We start from the raw sequence: 27,184 nt of genomic DNA on the forward strand, positions 1-27,184 counted from the left end.
AGAGCAAGTGTGTATAGGTGTGTCATTGAGAGCCAGTGTGAGAGAGAGCGCTGGTATGTGACTGAGAGAGGAGAAAGTTCCAAGCAAACCACCCCACCTCCTGCTAATTCAGAACAATCTCAGGACACCTGGATATCAAACGTTCCCAGGTATGCAGAGCAAAAAAATTTTTGTATCCTTATTATTTTTCATTACTGGATCTTTGTGTCTGCTATTTTGAAATATTTTGTTGGTATCTGGAAATGTTTTATATGAGTTTTAATTATTGGATATTCCTCTCATCAGCTGTTTCGAAATATGTTCTTTTTGTTAGTACAGTTTTACTGCTGATGATTTTATATTTCTTGATTTGTTTTATAAGGATGGGTGATGTTTCTTTTTTCCTTTGTTACACTGCATACAGAGACTCTGGCTTGTTGCAGTTTCCAATTCAGTTTTTTCTGCATGCTTCTTGTTATGCGTTTTGGTCTCTTTATTCTATGTTAGGTGAGGGACAGCACGTGATTCAGGTGAGGTTTTCTGCTGGCGTGTTGTTTCTGTGTAGGACTCTATAGCAGCCTGACTTGGTCCGTTTTCCTAATAGGAGATGTATTGGTGTCTTAAGGCCTGGTGTAATATTTTCAGAGACTTATTGTACTTAAAAGTGGGATCTTACATAAAATGCACACATTTACTTGTATTTAGTTTTAAACATATTGTATGGCTCTCATGGAATTACATTTTAAAATATGTGGCGTTTATGGCTCTCTCAGCCAAAAAGGTTCCTGACCCCTGCATCAGGGAATAACTCTCTCTCTACTGTGGTGTCAGGAAATGCTTGTAGTAAAGATCCATGGTGCTGGCAGCAAACACACAGTGATTCTGCAACAAAAGGCCGTACACAGAAAACCTCACAGTGAAGCGTGAAGAAGAACCAAAGAAGTACATTGTTACTATTAGCAAGTTTTGGATTACTTTGAGGTGGTAGGTGAGGTGGCCTGGGGGAGAAGTGAGAAAGATACTGAATTAAGAACCAGGGCCCCACAATGCAAGAGCAGTGTGTTGGGAACAGCCAGTAGCACAAATGTTTGTGATTGCTAGAGAGAGAAGCTGGCCCTCCCTGCATTGGCTGGAGATTCTGAAACATCTTTCCATTCCTCATTGAAAACTGAAATTGCATAACGCTGGCCAGCAGCAGACTGGTGAAAGATGACAAATAAATACAGTTATACCTTTTGTCCAATGACATTAATATACTGAGAGTAGAAATCAAGTTTACTCAAGTGGAAGAAATAATAGGTGAATATACACCAGTTTCATTGGAAAACATCACTGCACAGTTGGGGGTCCTGACTTGGGAATGTCACCTCACATTGCGTTTTGAAGATGAATAATGTTTTGTAAGCCCTGATGATTAGAGCACTACATCTTTGCATCCCTAGATGCCTCCCAGGAAGCAGAAGAGAAGGTGTGGGGATGTTACTCCGGAAATGGGTGCGTTAGGTGAGGGGGGGGGGGGGAGTGCAAGGTTAGCTTTTCTCCTTGGAGCTTTTTCTTCAATTTGGTGTCTCACTCATACCCCGTTTACCTTCATGACATCCTAAGAGAGAAGAAAATATGCTCTAGTTTAGTCTGAAATATTGAAAAACAAACTCCCAACAAATAGCAGGCATTGTATCTTGGTTAGTGGTGCCTAGATATTTACTGCCAGAAGTGCACTCAATGAAAAACAAAATCTAAAAACCAACCACAAATCGCATCTATCTATCATTTAAAGATAGGATTTAATATTGTTTTAGCTTAGGATATAATGATATTTTAAGTTTAACAATAGTTTTAATACAATGCTGTTGTATCTGATGTTACAATGATGTTTTAAATTTATGTACATTTTAATATTGTAAACTGATCTGATCATTTTGTTTGGAGGGACGGTATAGAAATACTTGTAAATAAATAAATAAGCATCACAGTTTTAATAATTTCTTCTCTCACCCCTCTCCCACCTCCCCCCCCCCCATGTTTTCTATTATGAATGTTGTACAACTAAAATTCCTCAGATTTGTAAAACAACTTCTTTAGCTTATTGTTGCGTGTCCCATTCGCGGCAGGCCCGCGTCTGGGCCTACTTACCCTCGGCTTCCAGCTCCCACTCCCGGTTCATCCTCCCTCATGGCAGTGGGCAGCCGCCTGCGCATCCGAGCCTTCTCTGCCATCCCTGGCTCCTCCGCTGTCTTTTCTGTTCCCTGGCGGGTCTCCCCGCATGTCCCGCGGGGAGATGCCGCCGTCCAGTGCCATGCTGCCCTCTAGGCGCGCGTGCGCACGCACCTTGCCGGGTTTTAAAGGGGCCGCAGTAGGAATCCAACCCACAGCTCCAGATGATGCCGTCACTAGGCCCTGGTATATAGGCAGGGCCCAGCCATTAGTTCCTTGCCTTGGCAACAAGTCTCCACGCTTGTCGTGTGCTCATTGCTCTTTCCTGATCCTGTCTACGTTCCTGTTCCTGATCTGTACCCGGTCCTTGCCTTTCCATGTTTGGATTGACTTCTGGCTTAGACCCCCTGCTATGCTTGACCACGCTTGGATCGACTTCTGGCTTTGACTCCTGCTACGCTTGACCATGTTTGGATTGACTTCTGGCTTCGACCCCTGCTAAGCTCGACCACGTTTGGACTGACTTCTGGTTTTGACTCTCACTCGTTTGACCGCCTTTAAGAACATAAGAACATAAGAATATGCCATACTAGGTCAGACCAAGGGTCCATCAAGCCCAGCATCCTGTTTCCAACAGTGGCCAATCTAGGCCATAAGAACCTGCAAATACCCCAAAACTAAGTCTATTCCATGTTACCGTTGCTAATGGCAGTGGCTATTCTCTAGGTGAACTTAATAGCAGGTAATGGACTTCTCCTCCAAGAACTTATCCAATCCTTTTTTAAACACAGCTATACTAACTGCACGAACCACATTCTCTGGCAACAAATTCCAGAGTTTAATTGTGCGTTGAGTAAAAAAGAACTTTCTCCGATTAGTTTTAAATGTGCCACATGCTAACTTCATGGAGTGCCCCCTAGTCTTTCTATTATCCAAAAGAGTAAATAACCTATTCACATCTACCCGTTCTAGACCTCTCATGATTTTAAACACCTCTATCATATCCCCCCTCAGCCGTCTCTTCTCCAAGCTGAAAAGTCCTAACCTCTTCAGTCTTTCCTCATAGGGGAGCTGTTCCATTCCCCTTATCATTTTGGTCGCTCTTCTCTGTACCTTCTCCATCGCAATTATATCTTTGAGATGCGGCGACCAGAATTGTACACAGTATTCAAGTTGCAGTCTCACCATGGAGCGATACAGAGGCATTATGACATTTTCTGTTTTGTTCACCATTCCCTTTCTAATAATTCCCAACATTCTGTTTGCTTTTTTGACTGCCGCAGCACACTGAAGCGACGATTTCAATGTGTTATCCACTATGACGCCTAGATCTCTTTCTTGGGTTGTAGCACCTAATATGGAACCCAACATTGTGTAATTATAGCATGGGTTATTTTTCCCTATATGCATCACCTTGCACTTATCCACATTATATTTCATCTGCCATTTGGATGCCCAATTTTCCAGTCTCACAAGGTCTTCCTGCAATTTATCACAATCTGCTTGTGATTTAACTACTCTGAACAATTTTGTGTCATCTGCAAATTTGATTATCTCACTTGTTGTATTTCTTTCCAGATCATTTATAAATCATTATATTAAAAAGTAAGGGTCCCAATACAGATCCCTGAGGCACTTTCCTTGTCTGCTGCCTGCCCTGACGCCAGCCTTCTTTCCACCACTTCCTCTGGTATCACCCTGGACTTGGCCTTTCAGGCTCCGGCCTACTATTACTCAGGCGCCACCTGTCTTTGTTACGAGCGCGCGCGGGCGCGGTCGTCGTAAGCGGGTGGTGGTGAGCCCTTGGGCCACGGCAGGACTCAAGGAGGAGCCCCAAGCCACACCGTGGGAGGTGAGCTGAGCAGGCATGGTGAGCCAGGCAGGCAGAAACAGAAGCAGGGAGTCCGACCCTCAGCCGGACCTGCATGCCCATGGTAGCCAACACGGGGAAGTTGACTAATGAACGGTCCTCCGACTGTTCCCGGCCCTTTCGGACCTGCCGCAGGGAACGGCAATGGGCAGCAGGCCGGACAGAGGCGAGGGCAGACAGAGTCCTTAAACAGAAGACATCAGACGGGGCAGAAGCAGGCTGAAGCAAGACGGAGACATCAGGACAAGGGCTGAAGCGAGACACAGGAAGGATCCAGGCGAGCAGGAACTCCGATGCTGGGATACTCACATCCGAAGCCCCCTCGGCTGGCAGAAGCTCAAGAGCCCGTGGGACGAATTCCTCCTGTTGGCCACTCCAGGGCCCAACAGGACAGAAGGCTCAGGAACCAGACAAGGACGTAGGTCAAGGCAGAGACAGGAAGACATCCGGGCAAGGGCTGAAGCAGACACTGTAGACAAGGCTGGACGGAAACATGGCACTGTCCATCAGGGCGCCCTACTCAGCCAGCACAGCTAGACTGGTCACGGACCACCCCGTCCCAGACGCGCCCTACACAGCCCAGGAAGGCTGGTCGCGGACCACGCTGAGGAAAGGAGGGTGCGGGGAAGACCCAGGCGAACAGGAACTCCGATGCTGGGATACTGACATCCGAAGTCCTTACGGCTGGCAGGAAACAGGAACAAACATCTAGGCAAGGTCAGAAACAGACATCAAGGCAGAGACACTGGACAGGGATCCATCAAAGCATATGTGATCACGGAAGACCTGGATCAGCAAGTATACAGACGACTGTAGGACCTGATCTGAAGGCCGACATCAGGACAGAAACAGGACAAGGAACCATCAAAAGCAGATATGACCACGGATGACCTGGATCGAGGAGGAGGTTACAGGCAACTGTAGTGCTCGATCTGCAGGCCCTTTGCAAGTGAACAGAAAGTCCTTAAATACTGGAGGTAGAAGGCAACTCCCTGGGAGGAGCTTGCCAGGACCGCCCACCGCTGGGCCTATAAGTCAGGTGGAGAGCTGCGGGCCAGCCCCTAGGAGAAGGGCGTCGCCAAAAGGAAAGTCCAAACGCTGGCAAGCAAGCCACAGGCACAGCTAGGCCTCTCAGGCCCTGGAGCAAGTCCCGGATGGAACACAGGCGAGGCCCAGGCTTCAGAGCGGCCTCCGGAGGCAGGTAAGAGACCTCCTGTAGCGCAGCAACAGGGGGGATCGCAACAGTCTTTGCCTCTGGTTCCCCATTGGTGCCCGGGTCTCTGGATCTCTGCCTCGTCTAGATCCGTTTCAACCTTCCTGTTACCATTCCTGGTCCTTGGCTGATTACTACTTCGTCTCTTGGGAGTCATCAGACAGAGGCCCGCCTAAGACCACGTTTGGATTGACCAGTACCAGCCCACATTCCCCGCAGGGTGATACCTGCGGGGAATGTGGGCTGGTATTGGTGAAGCTCTAGTCGGCCTCCATCACTCAGCCAACTCCACCTTCCGATGGTGGGGACCTGTAGGGCTTGCCCTGCGGGTAGCGTCAACCCCCACCTTGAGCCAAGAGTCCACCTCCAGCGCAACACTTATGTTACATATCCCACAGTAAACTGCTCTCCTGCTTCTTAAACTTGATTTTTCAGTAGGGGTTTGCAACTCTTCTCTTAGCAATGTTCTTTGACCTACAGGTTGGAAACCATTGATCCCATTTCCTCCTTCCAGAGAAAGTTACTTAACAAAAAATCCCTAAATGTCCTATGAATGGAGCCAATTAATGCATATGCAACATGGAACCTCGTGTAATTCAGTCCTGACAGGGATAGTATTCTTTTTTTATTCCAGTTTCTGGGATTAAGAACACAACATAAGATCTGCTACACTGGGTCAGACCAAAAGTCCATCAAACCCAGTATCCTGTTTCCAGCTGTGGCCAAACCAGGTCACAAGTACCTGGCAGGATCCCAAAAGGTTGATAAATTCCATGCTGCTTATCCCAGGGATAAGCAGTGGATTTCCCAAAGTCCACCACGATAATGGTTTATTGACTTTCCTTCAGGAACATGTATCGACACAGATAACAGGATTTATTTGTTTCCATCATTCTTTGTAGCTTTTTTTCTCTATAGGGCAGATATGACAGCATAAAGATGATCTTTTTAGGTCAAGGACACTGCTAAACAATAGCTCTACTCTCAGAAACCAAAGCAGTCAAAATAATTTCCTCTTCCAACCTTCTATCTATTTCCTTACCTTTCCTTTGCCACATTTTCTGGCTTCTCTTCTGACCTGGAAAAAAAGTAAAATAATGTTTCAGTTTAATTATAGTGAAGATTCATGGAGCTGGCTGGCAGCAATCAGTGCCATTCGTCCTTCTCGTGATATCACACAATATATTAACTTGTTTGAGAATGTGCTACCTTTTTATTCAAATTTAAATCCAAAACAAAAAACAGAGGGATACTTCACATTAAAACAATCCCATACAGTCAATCTGAAAAAATATAACATGCTCATTTTGTTGCGACCGTCGCTGCCTGACGTCTCCACTACGCCCACCTTACCTCTTTTGCGACTCCTTCTTTGATTGATGGAAGTTTGGCTGCCGCGGCGTCATCTTGCCGTTCTCCTCCGGTGTCCCCGGACTGGCTAGACGCTGCCTTCCGCCATGTTCTCCTGAGGCCTTAGGGCAGGCGCGCGGCCCCGCCTCAAGTACCAGCTGTGGCGCGAACCTCAGGGGCGTCCCCCTGAGATGACATCATCCTTACCGGATATTTAAGGTCTTTGTTTTTGCTAGCTATTCGAGTTAGCAAGGAGATTCCTCCAGGTATCGCTGCGGATGGGATTCGCTCTCCGCATACCTTGCTACTCTGCCTCTTCGGACTTTACCAGGGGTACCCGCACCTCGGGGGCCTCGCTCTCTCTCTTGCTTTTCAGGTCGCAGTCTGGAACCGGTACTCGCTCCTCGAGGGCCCATGTTCCCGGACCTGCTACCGAATACTACTTCTGCCAGGAAGTCACCGCTGCCTACTACACCAATGAGTTACCATCTCTCAGAGCTTTCCCTGGAACCTGGTACTTGCTCCTCGAGGGCCTAATCCATTCCAGCCTCTGGGCTGCTTCAAGAGACTATTGTGTGAGTGTTACCATCAAGGTTCTGTTCCTGAATTCTGCATACTCTGCCTACTCACTATATTCAGTTTCTCTACAGCTCAGCCATCCTGGGATCACTGTTCCAGTATCTGAGGGACTACAGCCCAGATACAACTTCCAGCTCGCTACTGCCACCTCTGGTGGTTCACTATACAGTTCAATAAAAGATCTAGTGTGTGTCTGTGTCCCAACTCTGAGCCTGACCGGTGGCCCCTCTCGGGATCTTCCCCCGGGGCGAGGTCATCTGCCACCGGCCCAAGGATCCACCCACATTATCACAAATAACACATTTCACTTCCCACCTAAAAAAATGTTTATGGGGAATGCACCTGTCACTTAACAAGATAACCCTAGATTCATCAAAATGTGATACTTTTCAGAGAGAGAGAGAGAGAGAGAGAGAGAAGCTCTTTAAAAGACTTTCATAGTAGTCAATTATTTATACCACTATAGGAGGTCTAGCTAGTAACCCGAGGTGAGGTTTTGGTGGTGGTAGAGAGTCCATCAACTTAGGGCGAGAGAACATTGTAGAAATCTCCTTTGTGTGACTTTCCTCACTCCAAATCACATCAAATCTTCACCGAAATCTACTGTTCTGTTCGTACGATTCACTTTGCATGTAAAACTGGACCCAAAACCCTAGACCACCACCAAAACCTCACCTCGAGTTACTAGCTGGCCCCCCTATAGTGGTATAAAGAGTTGATTACTAGATGTGCCACTGCAGAGGCTCTCTCTCTACTCTACTCTACTCCCCTCTCCCCCTCCCCAAAAAATCCCAAACGGAATTTGCAATTTTTATTGGAAATTGCATTTCAGGCATATCACACAGTTTAACACTAGGAGAAAAGGTGTAGTTATTTCCAGTGTGTTATGACCGTCGGTCGCAGACGGCTGCGACTGCGTCTACTCACATCCTGCACCGTTCTCCTACCCTCTCCTGGCCTCCTTGCGGCGCAGGCTAGTCTCCACTACCACATTCCCCAGGTCTCCTCGTGGCGGCTGAGACGCCACAGCCACCCACGTCAACTCCGGGCCTTTCTAGGTGCGCGCGCGCTACCAGGCCCTCCTTTGAAGCCTCTTTGGTGAGAACCTCGGGGGCATCCCTGATTGACGACGTCATCGGATCAAGGTACTTAAGCTCCACCTTTGCCCCCAGCTAGCCAACTTGGCAACGAGTTCCGAACGTCTCTACTTGCTCCTGCCTCCATGCTCCTGTGGCTACGTTATCGGACTACTTGGACTTTATCTGGTACCCGCTCCTCGGGGGCCAGTGTGCGCACTCCACGAGGACTTGGTCTCCTGGCCTCCCCCGCTCTTCGGGCTGGCCCTGCGCCCTCCTGAAGTCCTACCCTGCAAGGCTCCCCGCTCCTCAGGGCTGCCCCCTGGAACACCTTTACCACTCGGGAGTTCTACCTCAGTGCTTCCCTGCTCCTTGGGGTTGTGCCTACGTGCTGTAGAAGACCATCAGCACTTCCCCGTTCCTCGAGGCTGCACCTACGTGCTATACAAGAGACTGTCAGCACTTCCTTGCTCCTCGGGACAGTGCTTCTGTGCTATACTGAGACTGTCCGCACTTCCCCGCTATTCGGGGTCACAACTTTGTTCTATACAGAGACTGCCAGAGTTTCCCCGCTCCTCAGGGCAGTGCTTCTGTGCTATACAGAGACTGTCAGTGCTTCCCGCTCCTTGGGGTTGAGCACACATCATGATCGGAGACCTGACGCGCTTCCCTGCTCCACAGATTGGCCTACATCATTACATTAGCACCTCCTTCACTGCGCAGCTCCGCCCATCGGGGTTGCCTCTCCAGAGTACCTCCTGCACAGCCAGTCTCACACCTCCCGCTCTGCGGCCTGCCTAGCACATTCCGTCCTGGCTCCTCGGGACCCCTCCACAGTCTACCCAGAGCTCCCTGCTGTGCCTGACCTCGCCACAGGTGGTAACAACTCTCACCTTGGGCCAAGGGAGCACATACCCACAAACCTTAACACAGCGTTAAAAACATGCATTACACAAATTGCCTTTCAGGCATATCGGATATCTTAACACTAGGGAAAAAAGTGTAGTTGTTTCCAGTATTAAAAGCGTGCGTTACGCTATCGCACCGTGAGATAATGCCCCTCATTTTCATTAACCCCACCCAAACCCCTCCTCAATCCCACCCCTTTGAATAAATTTGACAAATTTGCATTTGAAATGCATGGCGATAACTATCGCGTGCGTTATGGCGTTATCACGAGCGTTAATGCCCACAATTTTCCATTCAAGGGTTGGATGGGTATGAAGTCTTATGATTTCAAAATTTTTTTTTTAGGTTGGACGTGAAAAGAGCACGTTACCTTTGTTTCAGATAAAGTATCTGTGGATGGGCTGATTTGAAAATTGCCCCTTTCATGTTGCCAGTGCTGGAGAAAAGCATCCCTTAGCTTCTGTTAGCTGAATTAAAGCAGTTTTTTAGCTAGAATGACAGAGAAACAAACTAACCTTTCTTTTCGGGCCCTACTTCTTTCTTCATCATACCTGCAAAAAAATCATAGCCTCCTGTCAATGCCTTCTCTCAGTCAGAACTTTGCTTATTGTAGAGACTGCAGTGTTTCTCCACTGACTCAGGGCTGGATTAGTCAAGATATGTGGGTGATCTTTTATTTATTTATTTATTTATTTATTTATACGTTTTTATATACCGAAGTATTGGCAGGGGCCTTCACTCCGGTTTACAGTTATAACAACGCTATACATTGAAGTCAGATGAACAGCTTTAAAAGAGTTAAAGTTATAAAGAATATATACAAACACCTGTTAAAGGTCTAAGTATGTCAGAACTGTTAGAAACATAGACATACTTTAACATATTTACAAATATATCAGATATAAACAAGGGTAAGTAAAAACTCTTGGGAGCAATACAGACAGTGGGTTAGTGATACATTATCAAGTGATATGAAGATTAAGATGATCAGGTAGTGAGTTGATTGGATAGGTACTGGGTAGGGGGATGAGCTGAGGGGAAGAAGAGAGGTTGGGTCTGGTGGGGGAGATTAAGGAAGAGAGGAGGGCAAATGTGGTATTAAGGGCATGAGGAGGAGTTATTTATTTATTTAGTTATTTATTTAGTAGATTTCTATCCCACACAATCTCATGTTCTTACCATCCTGCTAGCTCAGTAAACTTTTACTACTGAGCATGCATGGGAGTTCCTGTGCACATGCTGCTACATGAGCCCCTCAGTCATAGAGAGGTCTATATTCAGATATAGTCCGGATAGCAAAGTTAGCTGGATAAACTTATCTGGCTAACTTTGGAGCAATATTCAATAATGCAGCCACACTACTGAATATAGCCAGCTAGTTTAATTAGTTATCTGGCTAACTATAGCTGGCTAACTTTAGGATAGCTCTTTGACTCGACCAGATTTAGCCAGCTAAGTAATCTGGCTAACTTTGAATATCGGAGTTAGTCAGTAAATTTAGCCGGCTAACAACTCCTCCCAGTTATGCCCCTAGACCACTCCTAATTTATCTTGTTAAACTCCAGCTGCCTAACTTATTAGCTGACTAGAATTTAGCCAGATAAGGGCTGAATATAGCTGGATAAGCCATTTAGATGGATAACTATGTCATTATCCATCTAAATGGCTTTTGAATATGGACCTCTTTATGTCTGAGCTTTTGCATGGGCATGTGCACTCTCTCACTCTCTACTTTTTTGATCCTTTTTTTCAACATTTTTGAAGTGTTTACCTTACTAACTCCTTCAAGTTGCCTTACTGCCTTGGCAGAACCTCAACTGAACTTTTCCGTGCTACTGCCCCCCCCCCCCCCCCCAAATAATTTGAAATGTCCGTCTCTAAGAAGGCCGCCTCTAGTGTTTGTGGCTGCAAGATTCCATCACTGACAGCCATGATGTCTGCTGTAAATACCTTGGTCCTGACCATGACTTGGCTTAACTGCTATGACTGTGGTCGGATGTAAGTGAGATCCCAGAGGAACAGGGACTGGAAGATGGAGGAACTTTGCAGGTTGGTGAAAAGTCAGAGCCATTCTTCCTACTAGAGCAGAGCTTCTTCAGGCTTCCTCCATGCAGAGTTGAGCAGGACCTCCTTGGGCAAAACTCCCCCAGCTGCGGCTCTGGGGGCCTAGCCAGATGCGGAACTGTTGAGCAAAGAAGCCAGATAGCTCCTCGGCAATACCTGGAGGCCTCTTACTCCTCTCCACAGTTTTTTTCAGCACAAAAGCAAAAAGTGTCATTTGCCAGAGCTGGTGGTGTACTGGGTGCTGCTGAAACAGAAGTTGGCACTGAAGCATGCATCAACATATAGCAGTGCCTTAGCACCACTGATGCACGAGACTACAACTCTGTCAACACATAAGCCTGAGGAACCATTAACGCACCAGATCTCAGTGTAATTGGCACACCGGTCCCCAGTGTACTTAACACACTCAGTGCAAGAACAAGCATTGGGGGGGTCCAGAAGAATACTCCTTACCCTTGCCTTCCTCCATCTCATCTCCTCAGTCTGGATCCTAGATCTTCTGGAGCTCCTTCTGCCCATGCATTTCATTTGGAGACTTCAGATCTGATATCCTCCACTGTGGCCCTGGCCTCTATGCAGCCACCAATGCAGTTAACCCAGGAGGGTGTCTCTTCAAGGAATCCAGCATGAGTATTTCAAGTGGATGACTGTTTACTACTGGTTTCAGATGAGGATATCTGTTCTCCAACTTCATGTCTCAGTTCATATCCAGGTGAATAAATTGGTGAAGACTTTCTTTACCTCAATGGCAGCCAGTGAAAAGGAGGGCACTCTTAAACCTCTCTTGTCCAGAATATCGTATTTGACCCCACAAGGTTTGGATAAGTTCTTGGAGGAGAAGTCCATTAACGTCTATTAATCAAATTTACTTAGGAAATAGCCACTGATATTAATTGATATTTCTTGTCTGCTGCCAGCTTAGTCCTTGGATCTGCTTCCGCTACTGTCCTGCTACTCCGGGAGACCCCTCCTAAGTCCCAGCGGTCCGGGTTCTCACGGGCTCCTCCCGGGGGGACCTCGGGCTTCCAGGGTGAAGTCTCGGCTAGGTCTCTCAGCTCCGTACTGCCTTCTGGCCTTCTTGTCTCTGCGTAGTTCATGTGCCTTTCATCCATCGCTCTGCTCGGCCAGACCAGGGGTCCACTACTCAGGGGTCCACTACTCAGGGTCCACTACTCAGGTCGCAACACTAACGACATTGAAACAGGCCAAAAAATAGAATTTTTTAACCCCCCCTCCCCAGGCAAAGACTATAGAGTGTTGGACAACTTTGAGAAGAAAGGCTTCCAGAGCTTTATGCTCAGTGCTTGCATTGTAGCCCACAAGCTATACATGGTACAATACTTACACAACTGTATCAATAAGCTAAAGCCCCTGGTGGAGTCTCTCACCAGGGAGCATAAAAGCTATCAACAGGCCCTTCTGGATGGGTAAGAGTGTGAGCATCATCTCTTTCAATCAGTGTATGAATTGTTTCATACCCTAGCAAGATCTTCTGCAGAGGCAATTGGAACACACCAAATGGCCTATTGAGAACCAGCAAGCTGCGTGAGGATATTCACAAAAACTTAGCGTACATTCCGTGTTTGGGAAACAATCTTTTCAGGGACAATGTCAAAAAACTGTTGCCAAGATTAAGGCGTAGCATGTGGCCATTTAGTCCCTGTCAGCAGGAGCCAAGCAGTTTTCTTCCTCTAGATGTCCTTACTTCACTTATAAGTATTCCCGAAATGACCCTTCTGCCAATTCTAGTGGTACCATGCCCTACCTGTGCTAATGAAATAGCAACTTCTGGCATCAGGATGCCCATGTGAAAGATGTCAACCTAAAACTCCATAACAGGCCTGCCTAAGACTGGTCCAAGCTTTTGATGAGAATTGATCCTCAAGCTATGACTGCTCTAGTAGGAAAAAGGATTCACCTGTTTCTCAAGAAATGGTGGAAGATCACCAAGGACTGTTGGGTCTCTAAAACTGTGAACTCTAGGTACCATTTACGCTTTTCCTATGCCCCTGCGCTGCATTAGTGTTTAGCCTTCAAACCTGATCCATCTCACTCGACCCAGCTCCATCTTGAGGTGGAGTCATTTTTTAGCCAGTGGGTGATAGAATCTGTCCTTCCCAAAAATCATGGGTTGTCCTCCTGCTAGTTCCTTATCCCCAAGAAGCCAGGGGGATTAAGACCCATCATGGATTTATGAAGACTGAACATGAAAAGTTCAAAACAAACTCAGTCCTGCCCTTCATCCAAGTGGGAGACTGTGTCCTCTGGATCCGAAAGAGATGTATGCTCACATACCCATTCATCAATCTCACTGGAAATACCTCAGGTTCATAGTGGATTCTTCTCATTACCAATACAAGGGTTTTCCCTTTGAGAGTTTGGTAGCCCTGAGGGTCTTCACAAAATGCCTAGTAGTAGTGGCACCACACCAACGTTCCCAGGTGATTTATGTCTTCTCTTATCTGGACAACTGGCTGGTGACAGGATCTTCCCTGCAGAAGATGATCCAGCTCCTTCAGTTGCTAGGGTTCATAATCAACTTTGCCAAGTCCAACCTCATTTCTGCCCAGAGAATCAAGTTCATCAGGGCACGTATAGACTCACTGGAGGAGAAAGCTTTCCTCCTATCAGATTGGGCAGTTTTTCTTCAAAAACTGGTCCAGACATTCTGCAGTGAGAACAGGTCCTGGCTTGTGCAATCCTTGGGCATATGGCTGAAGCAGTGCATGTGTCTCCATGACACGCCTCAACATAAGAGTTCTACAATGGGGCCTCTGCGCACAGTGGGATTGACTATTTTAGACCTTATCACACCCTGTGAAGATCACCACGGAGATGAAAATGCTTCTTTGGAGATAGATGCTCCTCTTCGAACAGGTCCACCAGAGGATGGAGCACACATACACAGGCTCCTACTGAATTCAGGGGATCTGGTCGGCGACAGCACATATATTTCAGATCAACATCTTAGAACTACGAGCCATTTGACATACATTGAAAGTATTCTCATATCTCCTTTAGGGAAAGAGAATTCTGATCCAACCAACAACCAAGTGGCAATGTTCTATGTGAACAAACAAGGGGGGCACAAGGTCATACATAACTATATAAGAGGTGGACCCCACCTGCTCCTATGGATAAGAGTATCACAAATTACATCACATATTGTAAAAATAAAAAGCTTTACTCCCATAAGCATGGAACAGTGGATATGCCTGGCAGCTGTTTCAAGATTTAACATTTTCAAGTTATAGTAACATAGTAGATGATAGCAGAAAAAGACCAGCTGACCCATCCAATCTGCCTTATTATTTCTGTCCACAATGCAAACACATTGTTGCAGTCGGACACTGCTGGCGAGGTAGTGGACCCTTGGGCCGGCCTACCTAGGGTGACGGGGTAGGCCGGGAGGTGGAGCCACAGGCAGGAGGTGTTCACCCGGGAACCAGGAACCCCCCAGGAAGAGCCCGTAGGGCACTGGGACCTCGGGACTTGGAGTATAGGCAGAGAGTCCAGAGGCAGAGATGGGCTTAGTCCGGGACCAGAGTAAACAGGAAGGATAGGAAGTCCAAGGTACCCGGGAAGCAGGGAACCGGCTGTACAGGGCCGAGGGCCAGCTGAAGACAGGGCAGCGGGCGGCAGCGAAATCTGTAGCAAAACCGGAGGCTGAAGCAGGCTGTAAGCTGAAGCGGAGTCTGTAGCAAACCGGAGCTGAAGCAGGCTGTAAGCTGAAGCGGAGTCTGTAGCAAACCGGAGCCAGAGGCAAGCTGTAGGCTGAAGCGGAGTCGGAAGCAAACCAGAGTCAGAGGCAGGCAGCAGGCTGAAGCGGAGTCGGAAGCAAACCGGGGCCAGAGGCAGGCAGCAGGCTGAAGCGGAGTCGGAAGCAAACCGGGGCCAGAGGCAGGCAGCAGGCTGAAGCGGAGTCGGAAGCAAACCGGGGCCAGAGGCAGGCAGCAGGCTGAAGCGGAGTCGGAAGCAAACCGGAGTCAGAGGCAGGCAGCAGGCTGAAGCGGAGTCAGAGGCAAACCGGAGTCAGAAGCAGGAAACGTGGAGATCACCAGGAACGCAACTAAGAACAACTATGCAGTTGTGAACCTCGTTGCAAGGCAATGAGAGAGTTTGAGCGCCGGTTATATCGGGACTTGGGCCTGACGTCAGCAGCATGGGCGGGGCCAGGCTTCCGGGAGTTGAGCGCTCAAGACGGATGTCCTCGCGCGCGCGAGACGGAGGAGAAGCAGGCACGTAATGGCGGCCGCCATGTGGAGTGAGAGAAGCCCCCGGGGTCCAGAGCGGGCGGAACGCAGCGATTCCTGAAGCGGAGGTAGGCAGGGTTGAGCCCTAAGCGGGGGGAAGCGGTGGAGACCGTAACACACATATTCTAGCCACCAACCCTTATAGTGTGATTGCTGGCAAGATATCTCTCTTTTTTTTTTATAACTCTTTATTTAGTCAGTTTTGCCAAGTATACTTTAAATGGCATACAGACTAACAAAACAGGTTCCCAACCAAACAATATGTATAGTCAGGGAGCAGCATAAATACAAAACCAAAATAGTGAGAACAAAATGGGAAAGACAGCTAGGCAGAGTGTTGATGATAAACATCCCAGATTACATCATATTTAAAGGACTGACCATGTAAAGCATAGCACAGTTGTTCAAGGTCCACCACTATTTGCACCTTCGCTCTCCAATATTCAACAGTGGGGCTAAACTTCCAGAAGGTGCAAGATATCTCTCTTTAAGAACATAAAAACATGCCATACTGGGTCAGACCAAGGGTCCATCAAGCCCAGCATCCTGTTTCCAACAGTGGCCAATCCAGGCCATAAGAACCTGGCAAGTACCCAAACACTAAGTCTATTCCATGTTACTGTTGCTAGTAATAGCAGTGGCTATTTTCTAAGTCAACTTAATTAATAGCAAGTAATGGACTTCTCCAAGAACTTATCTAAACCTTTTTAAAACACAGCTATACTAACTGCACTAACCACATTCTCTGGCAACAAATTCCAGAGTTTAATTGTGCGTTGAGTGAAAAGAACTTTCTCCGATTAGTTTTAAATGTGCCACATGCTAACTTCATGGAGTGCCCCCTAGTCTTTCCATTATCCGAAAGAGTAAATAACTGATTCACATTAATCCATTCTAGACCTCTCATGATTTTAAACACCTCTATCATATCCCCCGTCAGCCGTCTCTTCTCCAGCTCTTTCCTCATAGGGGAGCTGTTCCATTCCCTTTATCATTATGGCTGCCCTTCTCTGTACCTTCTCCATCGCAAATATATCTTTTTTGAGATGCGGCGACCAGAATTGTACACAGTATTCAAGGTGCGGTCTCACCAAGGAGCGATACAGAGGCATTATGACATTTTCCGTTTTATTCACCATTCCCTTTCTAATAATTCCCAACATTCTGTTTGCTTTCTTGACTGCTGCAGCTCACTGAACCGATGATTTCAATGTGTCCAGGATAGTTTTGTTATTTTCCTTATTTATGCCCCATCATCTTGGGCAGATGAAAATACTAATTCACACCTAGTTCCCCTCTTTTCCCATGTCCAACCACAAGCTTTGTAATGATCTAAAAAGCTACCAATACTAGTGTGGCTGTTGCTCAAAATTCTGGGCCCGTAAGTCCCCTGCATAATCTGCCAGAAAAGCCCAGCTATTTAGGCATCTGTTTTATTTGCAGCCTGCCAGATCGATCCAGCTGCTAGTTGAATTCAATCATTGCAGCCTCATGCGGCATTTGCACGTACCTGCATGGCCTGCCAAAGAGACCCATAAGAACATAAGAAATTGCCATGCTGGGTCAGACCAAGGGACCATCAAGCCCAGCATCCTGTTTCCAACAGAGACCAAACCAGACCACAAGAACCTGGCAATTACCCAAACACTAAGAAGATCCCATGCTACTGATGCAATTAATAGCAGTGGCTATTCCCTAAGTAAACTTGATTAATAGCCATTAATGGACTTCTCCTCCAAGAACTTATCCAAACCTTTTTTGAACCCAGCTACATTAACTGCACTAACCACATCCTCTGGCAACAAATTCCAGAGCTTTATTGTGCGTTGAGTGAAAAAGAATTTTCTCCGATTAGTCTTAAATGTGCTACTTGCTAACTTCATGGAATGCCCCCTAGTCCTTCTATTATTCGAAAGTGTAAATAACCCAGCTAAAAAAACTTGATTAGTACCAACATTTCATCTCCTTCCACATTTCAACCAGTAGAGATTTGAAGAGATGGCCCATTGATTCAGGAGCAGCACTACCATCCTTGAGCTGCAATTGCACGCTATATGCAAGTTTATTATGGAGCTACTGACCATATGAAGTTTCAAAGTTTGTCTGAGGTATGATAAACAGAGCCTTCTTTATAGGTCAGGAAGTAAATATATAATTGCAAAATATTTTTTATGTTGTTCTTTCTTTCTTTTAGGTAACCTGTGTCTTAATACAAGGCTATTGCCCATCATGCACAGAATGTTCTTATAATAATTAAGGGTTGTGTAAATCAAAGGTTTGGGATCAGTTTAATTCAAGTTCCAGTGGAATTAGATATACAGTCTTTGGGGATGGCCTAGGGGACTGTAAAATTGTAGAGCAGCTTTCTTTTCATGCCCTGGATCTCTGGGACACTTACTGTAGTACACAGTCGGGTATCTGAACATGCTCCATGGGGATAATCTGTTCCAGTTCCTCTAGGCTGTGCACATATTGGATTTTATTGATAAATTTGACACTGGCAAAGAAAGAAAGCAAACTGGTTACAACAGATTCTGTCCTTTCCCTTCCTTTGTAATCAGATGTAACCTGCACAGGGGATACTGAAATTGGAGGAGCAGTGAGATCTCCCACAATTAGTGGTCCTGTGCCATTACCTAGCACTCTTTTCAGAAGTCCCTATAGTTTTATAGCCAACACTCCTGTATGAGTCCATACAACAAGAAGCAGACACTGGAGTATCTGAAAACTCCCCCAAAGTCCGTGACAGTATGCTTAATCCCTATGGACTGAATTTTCAAAAGCATATATCTGCATAAAACTCAGTTATACACATATGCACACAAATATAGAGGCCTTTTGAAAATGTGTAAAGGTACACGCGACAGCAATTTCATGTGTACTTGAAAGGTGGAGTTAAGGCGGAGAAACAATTTATGCACATGTCCTCTGAAATAAAAAATATGTGCAGAAATGTATGTGTGAACATTTACACCTGCTCTCATGCAGGCATACATATGCTCATGCATGCCATGCGAAGGTTCACGCGTACCCACTAATTTTCAAAGCGGACTTATGAGTATAAGTCCGTTTTGAAAATTATGGATGAAAGTGCATGCAGACTTCAGCCTAAGTGCTATGTTATAAGCTTGGGCTCTCTAATTGTACAGCCAGCATTAGTACACCAATCTCTCCAGCTATATGTTTTCTCACAACTATTACCCTCATCTCATACTCTGGTGTGGCTCCAGCTGAAAGAAGCTGGCTTAAGAAAATCCGCCACAGCGCACACAGGCCATGCTCTACAGTACCTCCATGAAACGCAGAGAAAGCAACTGAAAGCTTAGGGTTGCCAACCTAATAAAGGGCCTGGAGATGGCCAGCACTGTTCGAATAAACCAAGAAGGATGAACAATGATCAAAGATTTCAGATTCTTCCGCAGTCTGTAGAAAAGCAGAGGGTGGAAACAAGTTAGGGTTGTTCACCTAGGAATTTACATTTTATCAGTGCATTGCAACGAAGTGCCACAGAGGTCTCCCATCAGTGGCCCCTCTAGCCAAGCACAGAAAAGGGGAAATCTCTATTGGTAATTTGGTTGTAGGATCATATTGATTTTCTCGCAAAATCTAAATGCACAACACATAAGCTTGTCTCTGAGAACAGTAACAAAAGAAATGAAAACACATTATGCTGTATCAATATCATAAAATGTGTGTCTGTAGCTTTTTCTCATAGTTACCTCAGTAGACTAAATTAAAAACTGGACTTGCTTTTAATTATTAACAACTCTAAGGTCCATCCCAAAACTTCTGAAAAAAAAGTACTGATATTCATTTTCAAATAGATTTAAAGTTTTTAAATAAACAGCAATAAATTATTACAAACCTTTCTAAAAAGTAATAATAAAAACAAAAAGGCTGAAAGCAGGGCCCATTTCATACACTTTGCATATATCCCCTGTATTTGCACATTGAACCAAGTTGTTTGTAAAATCTGTACCCTGATGGGGAAAGTGACAAGGAGCTGGTATCTGCAGAGGGAGTGCCCTCTACTGGTAGAACCAGCACTACACGAAAGTTCCTCAATCTGCTCTTAACAGAATTTGACTCACCTCTATTTCTGCATGCCAGAAACTGTACATTCAGTAGAATTATGTTTACTTTGCTAAGTAATTCACATTAGCATATTCAGACGAATTCCCAAATTCTTTGAAAAAAAACCAGTTAAAAATAACAGAACTGCATACAAATGAATGGTGTTCGTGAAGTTATCTGATTCTCTGAATACCTGTTTATCGTCAACAGTATCTTTGTTTCCCTGTTATTTACCAACAGTCTTGGTCACCTTGTCTGCCTCTGCACCATCCAAAATTACTTGCCTTCTGTCAATCATCTGATAGCATTTCTTCAACCAGCCCAGGCCTGGCATTCTCCGGCGAGGTGTGGCGCCGTTCAGGTACACGATCATATAATCCTCAGCCACCAGCAGCTCCAGGCTGCTGATTACGTATCTGTGAAGGAGTGCAATGACAATCATGGCAGTGGTTTCAATGAGAAATCAATGGCTGCAGTAAGGGGAGAGGAGAAATATGACTTTTTTTTTTTGCTCTTTGACCGGAAGCTATCACCACCCCACTCATTTTCCTGTTTTCCCTGATCCTCCACATTGCTGTTTATGCCGTTTAGGCCTGATTTTAAAAATAACCCTGCGCGTAAAAAACGGGGGTTACCACATGTGGCCGGGACTTGTGCGCATTTTAGAAAAGGCCCGGCCACGCATGTAACCCCCGTTACATGCACACGAGCCAGGCCTCTCCCTGCCCCCGGGGGGGCAGGGAGAGGCGGAGCTGGAGGCCACTTTGCCCGGGGGAAACTTACGCCAGCTCCGTAGCCTGTTAGTGGGACTTTCATCACATCTTTCTTTGATTCTACACTACAGCTTCTGGTTTTGCTGCTCTTTTACTCATAGATTTTCTTTCAGGTGTCCTCTGGCTATGACTATGGAGAATGTACTTGGGGGAAAGGGGGGAGTTTTCTCTTTGCTGGTTTCTATGTCCCCCTCTCCTTCCCCTCCTCATTCAGCTCGGCATATCCACTTACAGGAAGAGATTCTCCATGATGTAATGGTAATCTGCAGAGTTACTGTCTGGGAGGCAGCAGGCAGCAAAGACAATTATGGCATTCAGACCCTCACCATAGTATCCTGAAGGAGAGAGAAAAGAGAAAGGAGGGAGGGAGGGGAGGAGGAAAGAGGATGGGAAAAGAAAGTAAAAGAGGCACATGGAAATGGGCGACAAAGGATCAGGAGGGAAAAATCAGGAAAGAGATGAAAAAGAAGTGAGGGAGACAAAGAAAGGGAGATCGGAAGGGCGAGTGAGTCTGATGAGCAGATACAGAATTGGACGTGAAGCGAGAATCAGTGGAAACCTAACCCTGGAAGCTGACAGAGAGTTTTGGGAATGGGAAAATTCTGGTCATGGGCTACTATTCAGGATACCCAAAATATGTAGATTAACATTGACCTAGAGCCATGGCAGGTCACTCTCATAGATTTTCATTGTGGATATCTTATGTTCAGCAGTTCTGAACCAGAGCTTACCACTCTCTCCTATTGCATACTGGTAAATCCCAATTGCTGTTTCAAATGGAAGCTGAGTATTTTGATATTTTCATGGGACTTCAGTGTATACTGTGAAATGTCCACCATACTATGGGATCTGCTGGTTCCTGAATCTCATTTATTGATGCATGACATATTGATGAAAAGTTAGATTTGTGAGGCATTATTGTCTACCCCTCACCTCCATGCGTCACCACCTTCATATATGGTTTAATCATCTGTAGGTCAATGCGATGTTCCTGTTCCCCAATAATTACTGTCCTCCACAGGCGGCCATTAGTTGCACTGCCCTCTTCTACTGTCCCATCTCCAAACAGGTCTGCACTGTCACCTGGCATGTTTTTTGCAGTGGCCACAGGAGTATCGTCTAAAAAAAGAAAAGTAAAAGCACTGCTACATTTGTTAGTGAAAACAGAAAAAGGAAGTATATCTACTTCCAGAACCAAGGTTGCAGTCTCATTCTGAGTTGAAGAGTTTTAGCTAATCTTGTGCATTAGCAAAAGTGAATTTTAGCAAAAAAAAAAAATCTTGGGTGTTTTCTAAACATTGCAGTTTTTACACAGAACTGATGACCCAGTGGTATTAAAATGCAAGTGCCAAGGAAATACAGAAATATAGAAATATAGATAATACACGCATATGTCATTTATGCAGACGTTCAACTGGAACTATCCTTCAGTAATGACTTGATAAATAATAACAATACAATAGGTTTTGTTTTGATGTACTTGCAAAAAAATATATTATTTATTTATTTATTTTATATATATTTTATATACTTGAGTATATTTTTGGTTAGTTAAATTTTACCTTCCCATTCTAGCTCATTTCCATTTCCCAGGAACTCAAGGGAGTCTGTTTCATCTGGAGTTTCAATGTCATCAACGTTGATGTCAAGGTCATCGGGGGTGTCAAGGAAGTCATCAGACAAGATTGATCCTTCACTGTGATCCAGTGAGATGTTAATTTCAGGAGCTACGAGAGTCTTCTTCTTGCGATGTGATCCATTAATATTTAACGTGGTTGGCGGTGCTGCAAAAAGTGGAAATAAAATCACTAACATATTTTCCTGCACCCTCCTATCCATGCGCATAATGAGATTGCTTACCTGTGACAGGGTTTCTCCATGGATAGCAGGACATATCACACATACAAGTGGATGATGTCATCTGATGGTGCCAGCCCCAGACAGTTCTCTCTGAGCTCAGAAGTAAATTTCTGAGCATGCATGGGAATTCCCACACACATGACCCACTCGCATGAGCAAGCCTCCTCAGTCCTTTCCTAGCTAATATTCAACTCAATGAGGGAGGAAGGTGGGATTGGGTGTCTGATATGTCCTTATTGTCCATGGCAAAACCCCATTACAGGTACTTAACCTTGCCTTCTGTTGTGACACGGACGGCCTCGGAATGCCTTGCATTCTGTTGTGACACGGACGGCCTCGGAAGGCCTTGCATTCTGTTGTGTGACATTGGTTTTAGTGTGCCCTTGAGCCTCAGCCCGACCCCAGACGGATCCAGGACCGAACCGAGGGTTGGCGACGTGTCCCAGCATGGCAGAACACGGTCTTACCCTCCGCCAGGCCTGCAAGCTCCCAGAGCCAACAACAGTATGATGTTGGTAGGGGAACGGTCCTCCGACCGTTCCAAGCCCTTTCGGACCTGCCGCTTGTATCGGCATGGAGCAGCAGGCTGGCCTGAAAATGAGGGCAGATGGAGGCCTTGACACGAAGACATGACTATGAGAAGGTGAAGACATGACACCAAGGCTGATGCGAAGACATGACACCAAGGCTGATGCGACGGCATCAGAGACAAGACGAGGAACTTGACGAAGTCCTGATGAGACGAGAAGCTGGGAAGGTAGACAATGGCACTGTCTCTCAGGGCACCCTACACCTTCATGGGCAGACCCACTGGGCTGGTCGCGGACCACCCTGTCCCACTGTGTGCCCTACACAGCCCGAGGAGGCTGGTCAGGGACCACGCAGAGAGTGGGACAAGTGCAGGAGAGGATCCAGTCAAGGCGGGACTTCGACGACAAAGCTGATGTCATCCTAAGCACCACAAAAGCTGGCAGGACAGGACGTCTCAGGAGCACAGGACACCAGTCCACTGCCGGCATCTCCCAAGATGGAGAAGCGTCACCTGGAGATCCACGGCCGGCAGAACAGAAGGCTCATGAGCATACGAACAACACCAAAGAGGGCTGGAACACCAGGAAGCGAGACATCAGGAGATGAGACACCAGGACATCTGGACGGGGACCTCAGGCAACGAAGACTTGGCATGACGCAGGCGAGATGAGACGAGAAGCTCCACGAAGAACACAAGGACCTGTCGGAGCGCTGGAAGGCAGAATCCTCCAGGATGGAAGTAACTCCGATGCAAGGCGAAGAGGAATTGCAGCAACAGCCCTTTTATAGGGATAGCACAGGAAACAGTCTCAAGGTGGGCCCAGGGCATATCCGGCTGTGGGTCCTTTAAATCTTGACGAGAGGTGCGGCCGCGCGCCTAGGAGCAGGAAGGAAGCTGTGCAGGACCGTGGACAGCGGCCCTGCACCGACATCAGCGATTAGAAGCAGGGCTGGGCCAGGAAGCAGGCCCCGATGACGGCAGCGGCTCCAGCCGCTGCAGGAGGCCCCGAGGGCGGATACAGCCGCCAAGCCAGCTTGGGGCTTGCAGCCTCCAGCCCTGGTGATGGTTGGGACGTCGGCGGCGGCTCTGTGCCGCGTTTGAAGCGGAGAAGTCCGCGGCTTCGGCCGCGGTGAAGGCAGAACAAGATGGGCGGCCTCTGGGCCACAAACGGAAACTGAGTCCACCGCTCCAGCCGTGCGGGAAGGCCCAACTTCGGCGGCGTCCGGCCGCATCGGGCAGCAGCATGGGAAGAGAGGTGAGTGCCTGCTCGCAGGGATTAGCTCCGCGGGCAGGGTTCATAACACCTTCTCCATGGACAAGCAGAACAGATTCAGACACACATGAAGACCTCCAGGCTGAGGGTTGCAATGAGTAGAGTAAACTTTTAAAAATATATGCGAACTGCAGTTGAATAGAGGCAGAGTTTAAATAAATGTTTTTAAATTGCTTATCTAAAAGCAATCTTTTTTTTTGAGAATCTTTATCTATACAATAGTATTCTGTGAATGTGTGGATGGAAGCCCATATTGCCGTTTTGCAAATGACCTTGATGGAAACTGATTTTTGAAAGCTATTGTTGCTGCAGTTGCTCTTATTTGATGCATTTTTACTTTTCCATCTGTATGAACTCCTGAACATAATAAAAAGCAATACAGTCTGATAGCCAAGAAAACATTGTTTGTTTTCCTATTGGTTGACATGTTTCACTAGAGTTATAGGAGATAAAGAGCTGAGAGTAAGATCCGTGGACCCTTGTTCCTGTGGTGGGGTTGGTTCAACCTACAGGAAGGGCCCTGTAGGTCCCCACTGACAGCTGGCAGACCTGGATGAGAAAGAGACTGGTCAGGAGCTTCAACTATACCAGCCCCATTCCTAGGCCCAGAGGAAGGCCCAGAGGAAGCACTAGGTGAACTAGGCCTGGGCCTAGGGCGCCAACCATTAAGGGGCACGACTGGGGGGGGGCACAAGGCAGAAGGTACCTAGGGCGCCTAATCCCCTTGCACCAGCCCTGCCCATTCCCCTTGAGTTGAGCCCTTGGGTTCCGGGGGCTAGCAGGTGTTAGGTGAGTGTTGCAACCGTCGCTGCCCGACGTCTCCACTACGCCCACCTTACCGCTTTCGCGACTCCGTCTTTGCCTGTTGGAAGTTTGGCTGCCGTGGTGTCCTCTTGCCATCCTCCTCCAGCGTCCCCGAATTGGCTAGACGCTGCACACTGCCATGTTTCCCCAGAGCCTAAGGGCGCGCGTGCGGCACGGCCCCAACTGAAGCACCAGCAGTGGCGCGAACCTCAGGGCCATCCCCCTGAGGTGAATTCATCTGCATCAGATATTTAAGGTCTCTGAAATCGCTAACTTTTAGCCAAATCAATTGATCTCCTGTTAGGTTCTGTGATTTGGGGAAATGTGGCATTGAAGGAATAGTGATGTGGGATGTGGGATGACTGGGTAACTTCTTGGTGGGTAATTGAGGCTGATGGGTTTATGTATTGTTCATTTATTTTTCTAAATGTGCTAGTTTTAAATTAGTGTTTTTATTGTTTTTACTTATGCATTTTTTTAAGAAAAGTATGTAAAGTTAGATTAGTTTTTATGAAGAATGTTTTTTTTGAATTTGGTACTGCAAATTCAATGATTGTTAACCGGCTTGACATATATTTGAAAGTCGGTATATAAAGTTGTATAAATAAATAAATAAATAAAATAACTAATGGAATTAGCAAGGGTTACTCTACCTAAGCTACTCTGCCTCTACGGACATACCAGGGGTACCCACTCTTTGGGGGCCTCGCTTTCTCTTTTGCTTTTCAGATCACAGTCTGGAACCAGTACTCGCTCCTCGAGGGCCCTTGTTCCCGGACTTGCTACTGAATACCACTTCTGCCAGGAAGTCTTCGCTGCCTACAACATCAGTAAGTTACCTTCCCTCTCTCAGAGCGTTCCCTGGAACCAGGTACTTGCTCCTCGACGGCCTGCTTCTTTCCAGCTCCTGGGCTGCTTCCATGAAACTATTGTGTGAGTGTTACCATCAAGGTTCTGTTCCTGAATTCTGCATACCCTGCCTACTCACTATTTTCAGTTTCTCTACAGCTCAGTTATCCAGGATCTCTGTTCTAGTATCTGAGGGCCTACAGCCCAGCCGGGCACTTCAGCTCACTACTGCCACCTCTGGTGGTTCAATATATTGTTTATTAAAAGAATTAGGGGCGGATTTTAAAACCCCTGCGCGCGTAAATCCGGAAGGATTTACGCGCGCAGGGCCCTCGCACACCGGCTCGCCTATTTTGCATAGGCCGCTGGCGCGCGCAGAGCCCCAGGACGCGCATAAGTCCCGGGGCTTCCTGTCGGGGGCGTGGCGGGGGCGTGGCGGGACGACACGACATTTAGGGGGCGGGGCGCGGCGTTTCGAGGGCGGCGACATGGGCGTGGTTTCGGACCAGGGGCGTTCCGGGGGCGTGGCCGTGGCCTCCGGAACAACCCCCGGGACTGGACCACGGAGCGGGGCAGCCGGCCGACGTGCGCAAAGTTACGCCTGCTGAAAGCAGGCGTAACTTTGCCGATAAAGGTAAGGAGGGGTTAGGGAGGGGAAGGTGGGGGGAGGGCGAAGGAACGTTCCCTCCGAGGCCGCTCCGAAATCGGAGCGGCCTCGGAGGGAACAGGCAGCGCGCGCTGGGCTCGGTGCGCGCAGGTTGCACAAATGTGCACCCCCTTGCGTGCACCGACTCTGGATTTTATAAGATACGCGCGGCTACGCGCGTATCTTATAAAATCCAGCGTACTTTTGTTCACGCCTGCTGCATGAACAAAAGTACGCGCTCACGCAAGTATTTAAAATCTGCCCCTTAGTGTGTGTCTGTCTCCATACTCTGAGCCTGACATGTGGTCCCTCTCGGGATCTTCCCCCATGGGCGTGGTCATCTGCTAGTGGCCCAAGGATCCACCCACAACTACCTTAAACACTAACAGATTGCTAACTCCATGGATCTGGCACAACTCAATGCCTTGCAGGCCATACCGGGCCTGGCCCAGCGCACTGTGGAGCAGCAAGACGCTTTGGAGAAACTTACTTCAGCGTTTGATCAGCTACACACACAGAAGGTTCAAGGCACAGCTTCCAACCATGAAGGTCAGTTACAGGAGGTAACTTTAAAAACTGCTGTACCACTGGTGGCTCCAATCCGCTTTTCTGTTGAAATCCAGAAGACCCGGGGCTTCTTAAACCAGTGCTGCATGCATTTTGCCTTACAGCCATCTTTATTTCCTACGGCTCTTTCTAAGACGACCTACATCCTTTCTTACCTGAATGGTAAGGCCTTGTCTTGGGCATCTATCTTGTGGGAGCACAAGGACCCCATTTTGCAGAATATAGAAGGATTTATGGACTTGTTTAAATCCGTTTTCAATGACCCTGCTCGAACTGCTGTAGCCGGTTCTGCTTTGGTGGAATTGAAGCAAGGCAACAGATCATTGGCTGAATTTGCCATCGAGTTCAAAACTCTTGCG

The 27,184-nt window shown here is 47.1% G+C and overlaps 1 protein-coding gene and 1 long non-coding RNA gene across 4 annotated transcripts in view; one reads left to right on the forward strand and one right to left on the reverse strand.

The window, feature by feature from the left end:
- Positions 1-22,005, forward strand: part of LOC115098025 — a 42,061-nt gene extending 20,056 nt beyond the window's left edge. The window contains exons 3-4 of the long non-coding RNA XR_003858392.1: positions 19,762-19,882; positions 21,888-22,005. This is a non-coding gene — a long non-coding RNA (uncharacterized LOC115098025). The remainder of the gene's footprint in view (positions 1-19,761; positions 19,883-21,887) is intronic.
- ATCAY (ATCAY kinesin light chain interacting caytaxin) overlaps positions 1,237-27,184 on the reverse strand; it is a 73,703-nt gene continuing 47,755 nt past the window's right edge. For all 3 annotated transcript variants that reach the window (XM_029614298.1, XM_029614300.1, XM_029614301.1), the window contains 9 exons: positions 21,857-22,078; positions 21,228-21,413; positions 20,527-20,629; positions 19,806-19,937; positions 18,784-18,870; positions 17,846-17,944; positions 9,646-9,681; positions 6,259-6,294; positions 1,237-1,579 (listed from right to left, as the gene is read on the reverse strand). In XM_029614298.1, the coding sequence (XP_029470158.1) occupies positions 1,570-1,579; positions 6,259-6,294; positions 9,646-9,681; positions 17,846-17,944; positions 18,784-18,870; positions 19,806-19,937; positions 20,527-20,629; positions 21,228-21,413; positions 21,857-22,078 (911 nt within the window). In that variant the 3' untranslated portion in view covers positions 1,237-1,569. The remainder of the gene's footprint in view (positions 1,580-6,258; positions 6,295-9,645; positions 9,682-17,845; positions 17,945-18,783; positions 18,871-19,805; positions 19,938-20,526; positions 20,630-21,227; positions 21,414-21,856; positions 22,079-27,184) is intronic.

Source organism: Rhinatrema bivittatum, chromosome 8, assembly GCF_901001135.1.
Source record: "Rhinatrema bivittatum chromosome 8, aRhiBiv1.1, whole genome shotgun sequence".
NCBI classification, from domain to species: domain Eukaryota; kingdom Metazoa; phylum Chordata; class Amphibia; order Gymnophiona; family Rhinatrematidae; genus Rhinatrema; species Rhinatrema bivittatum.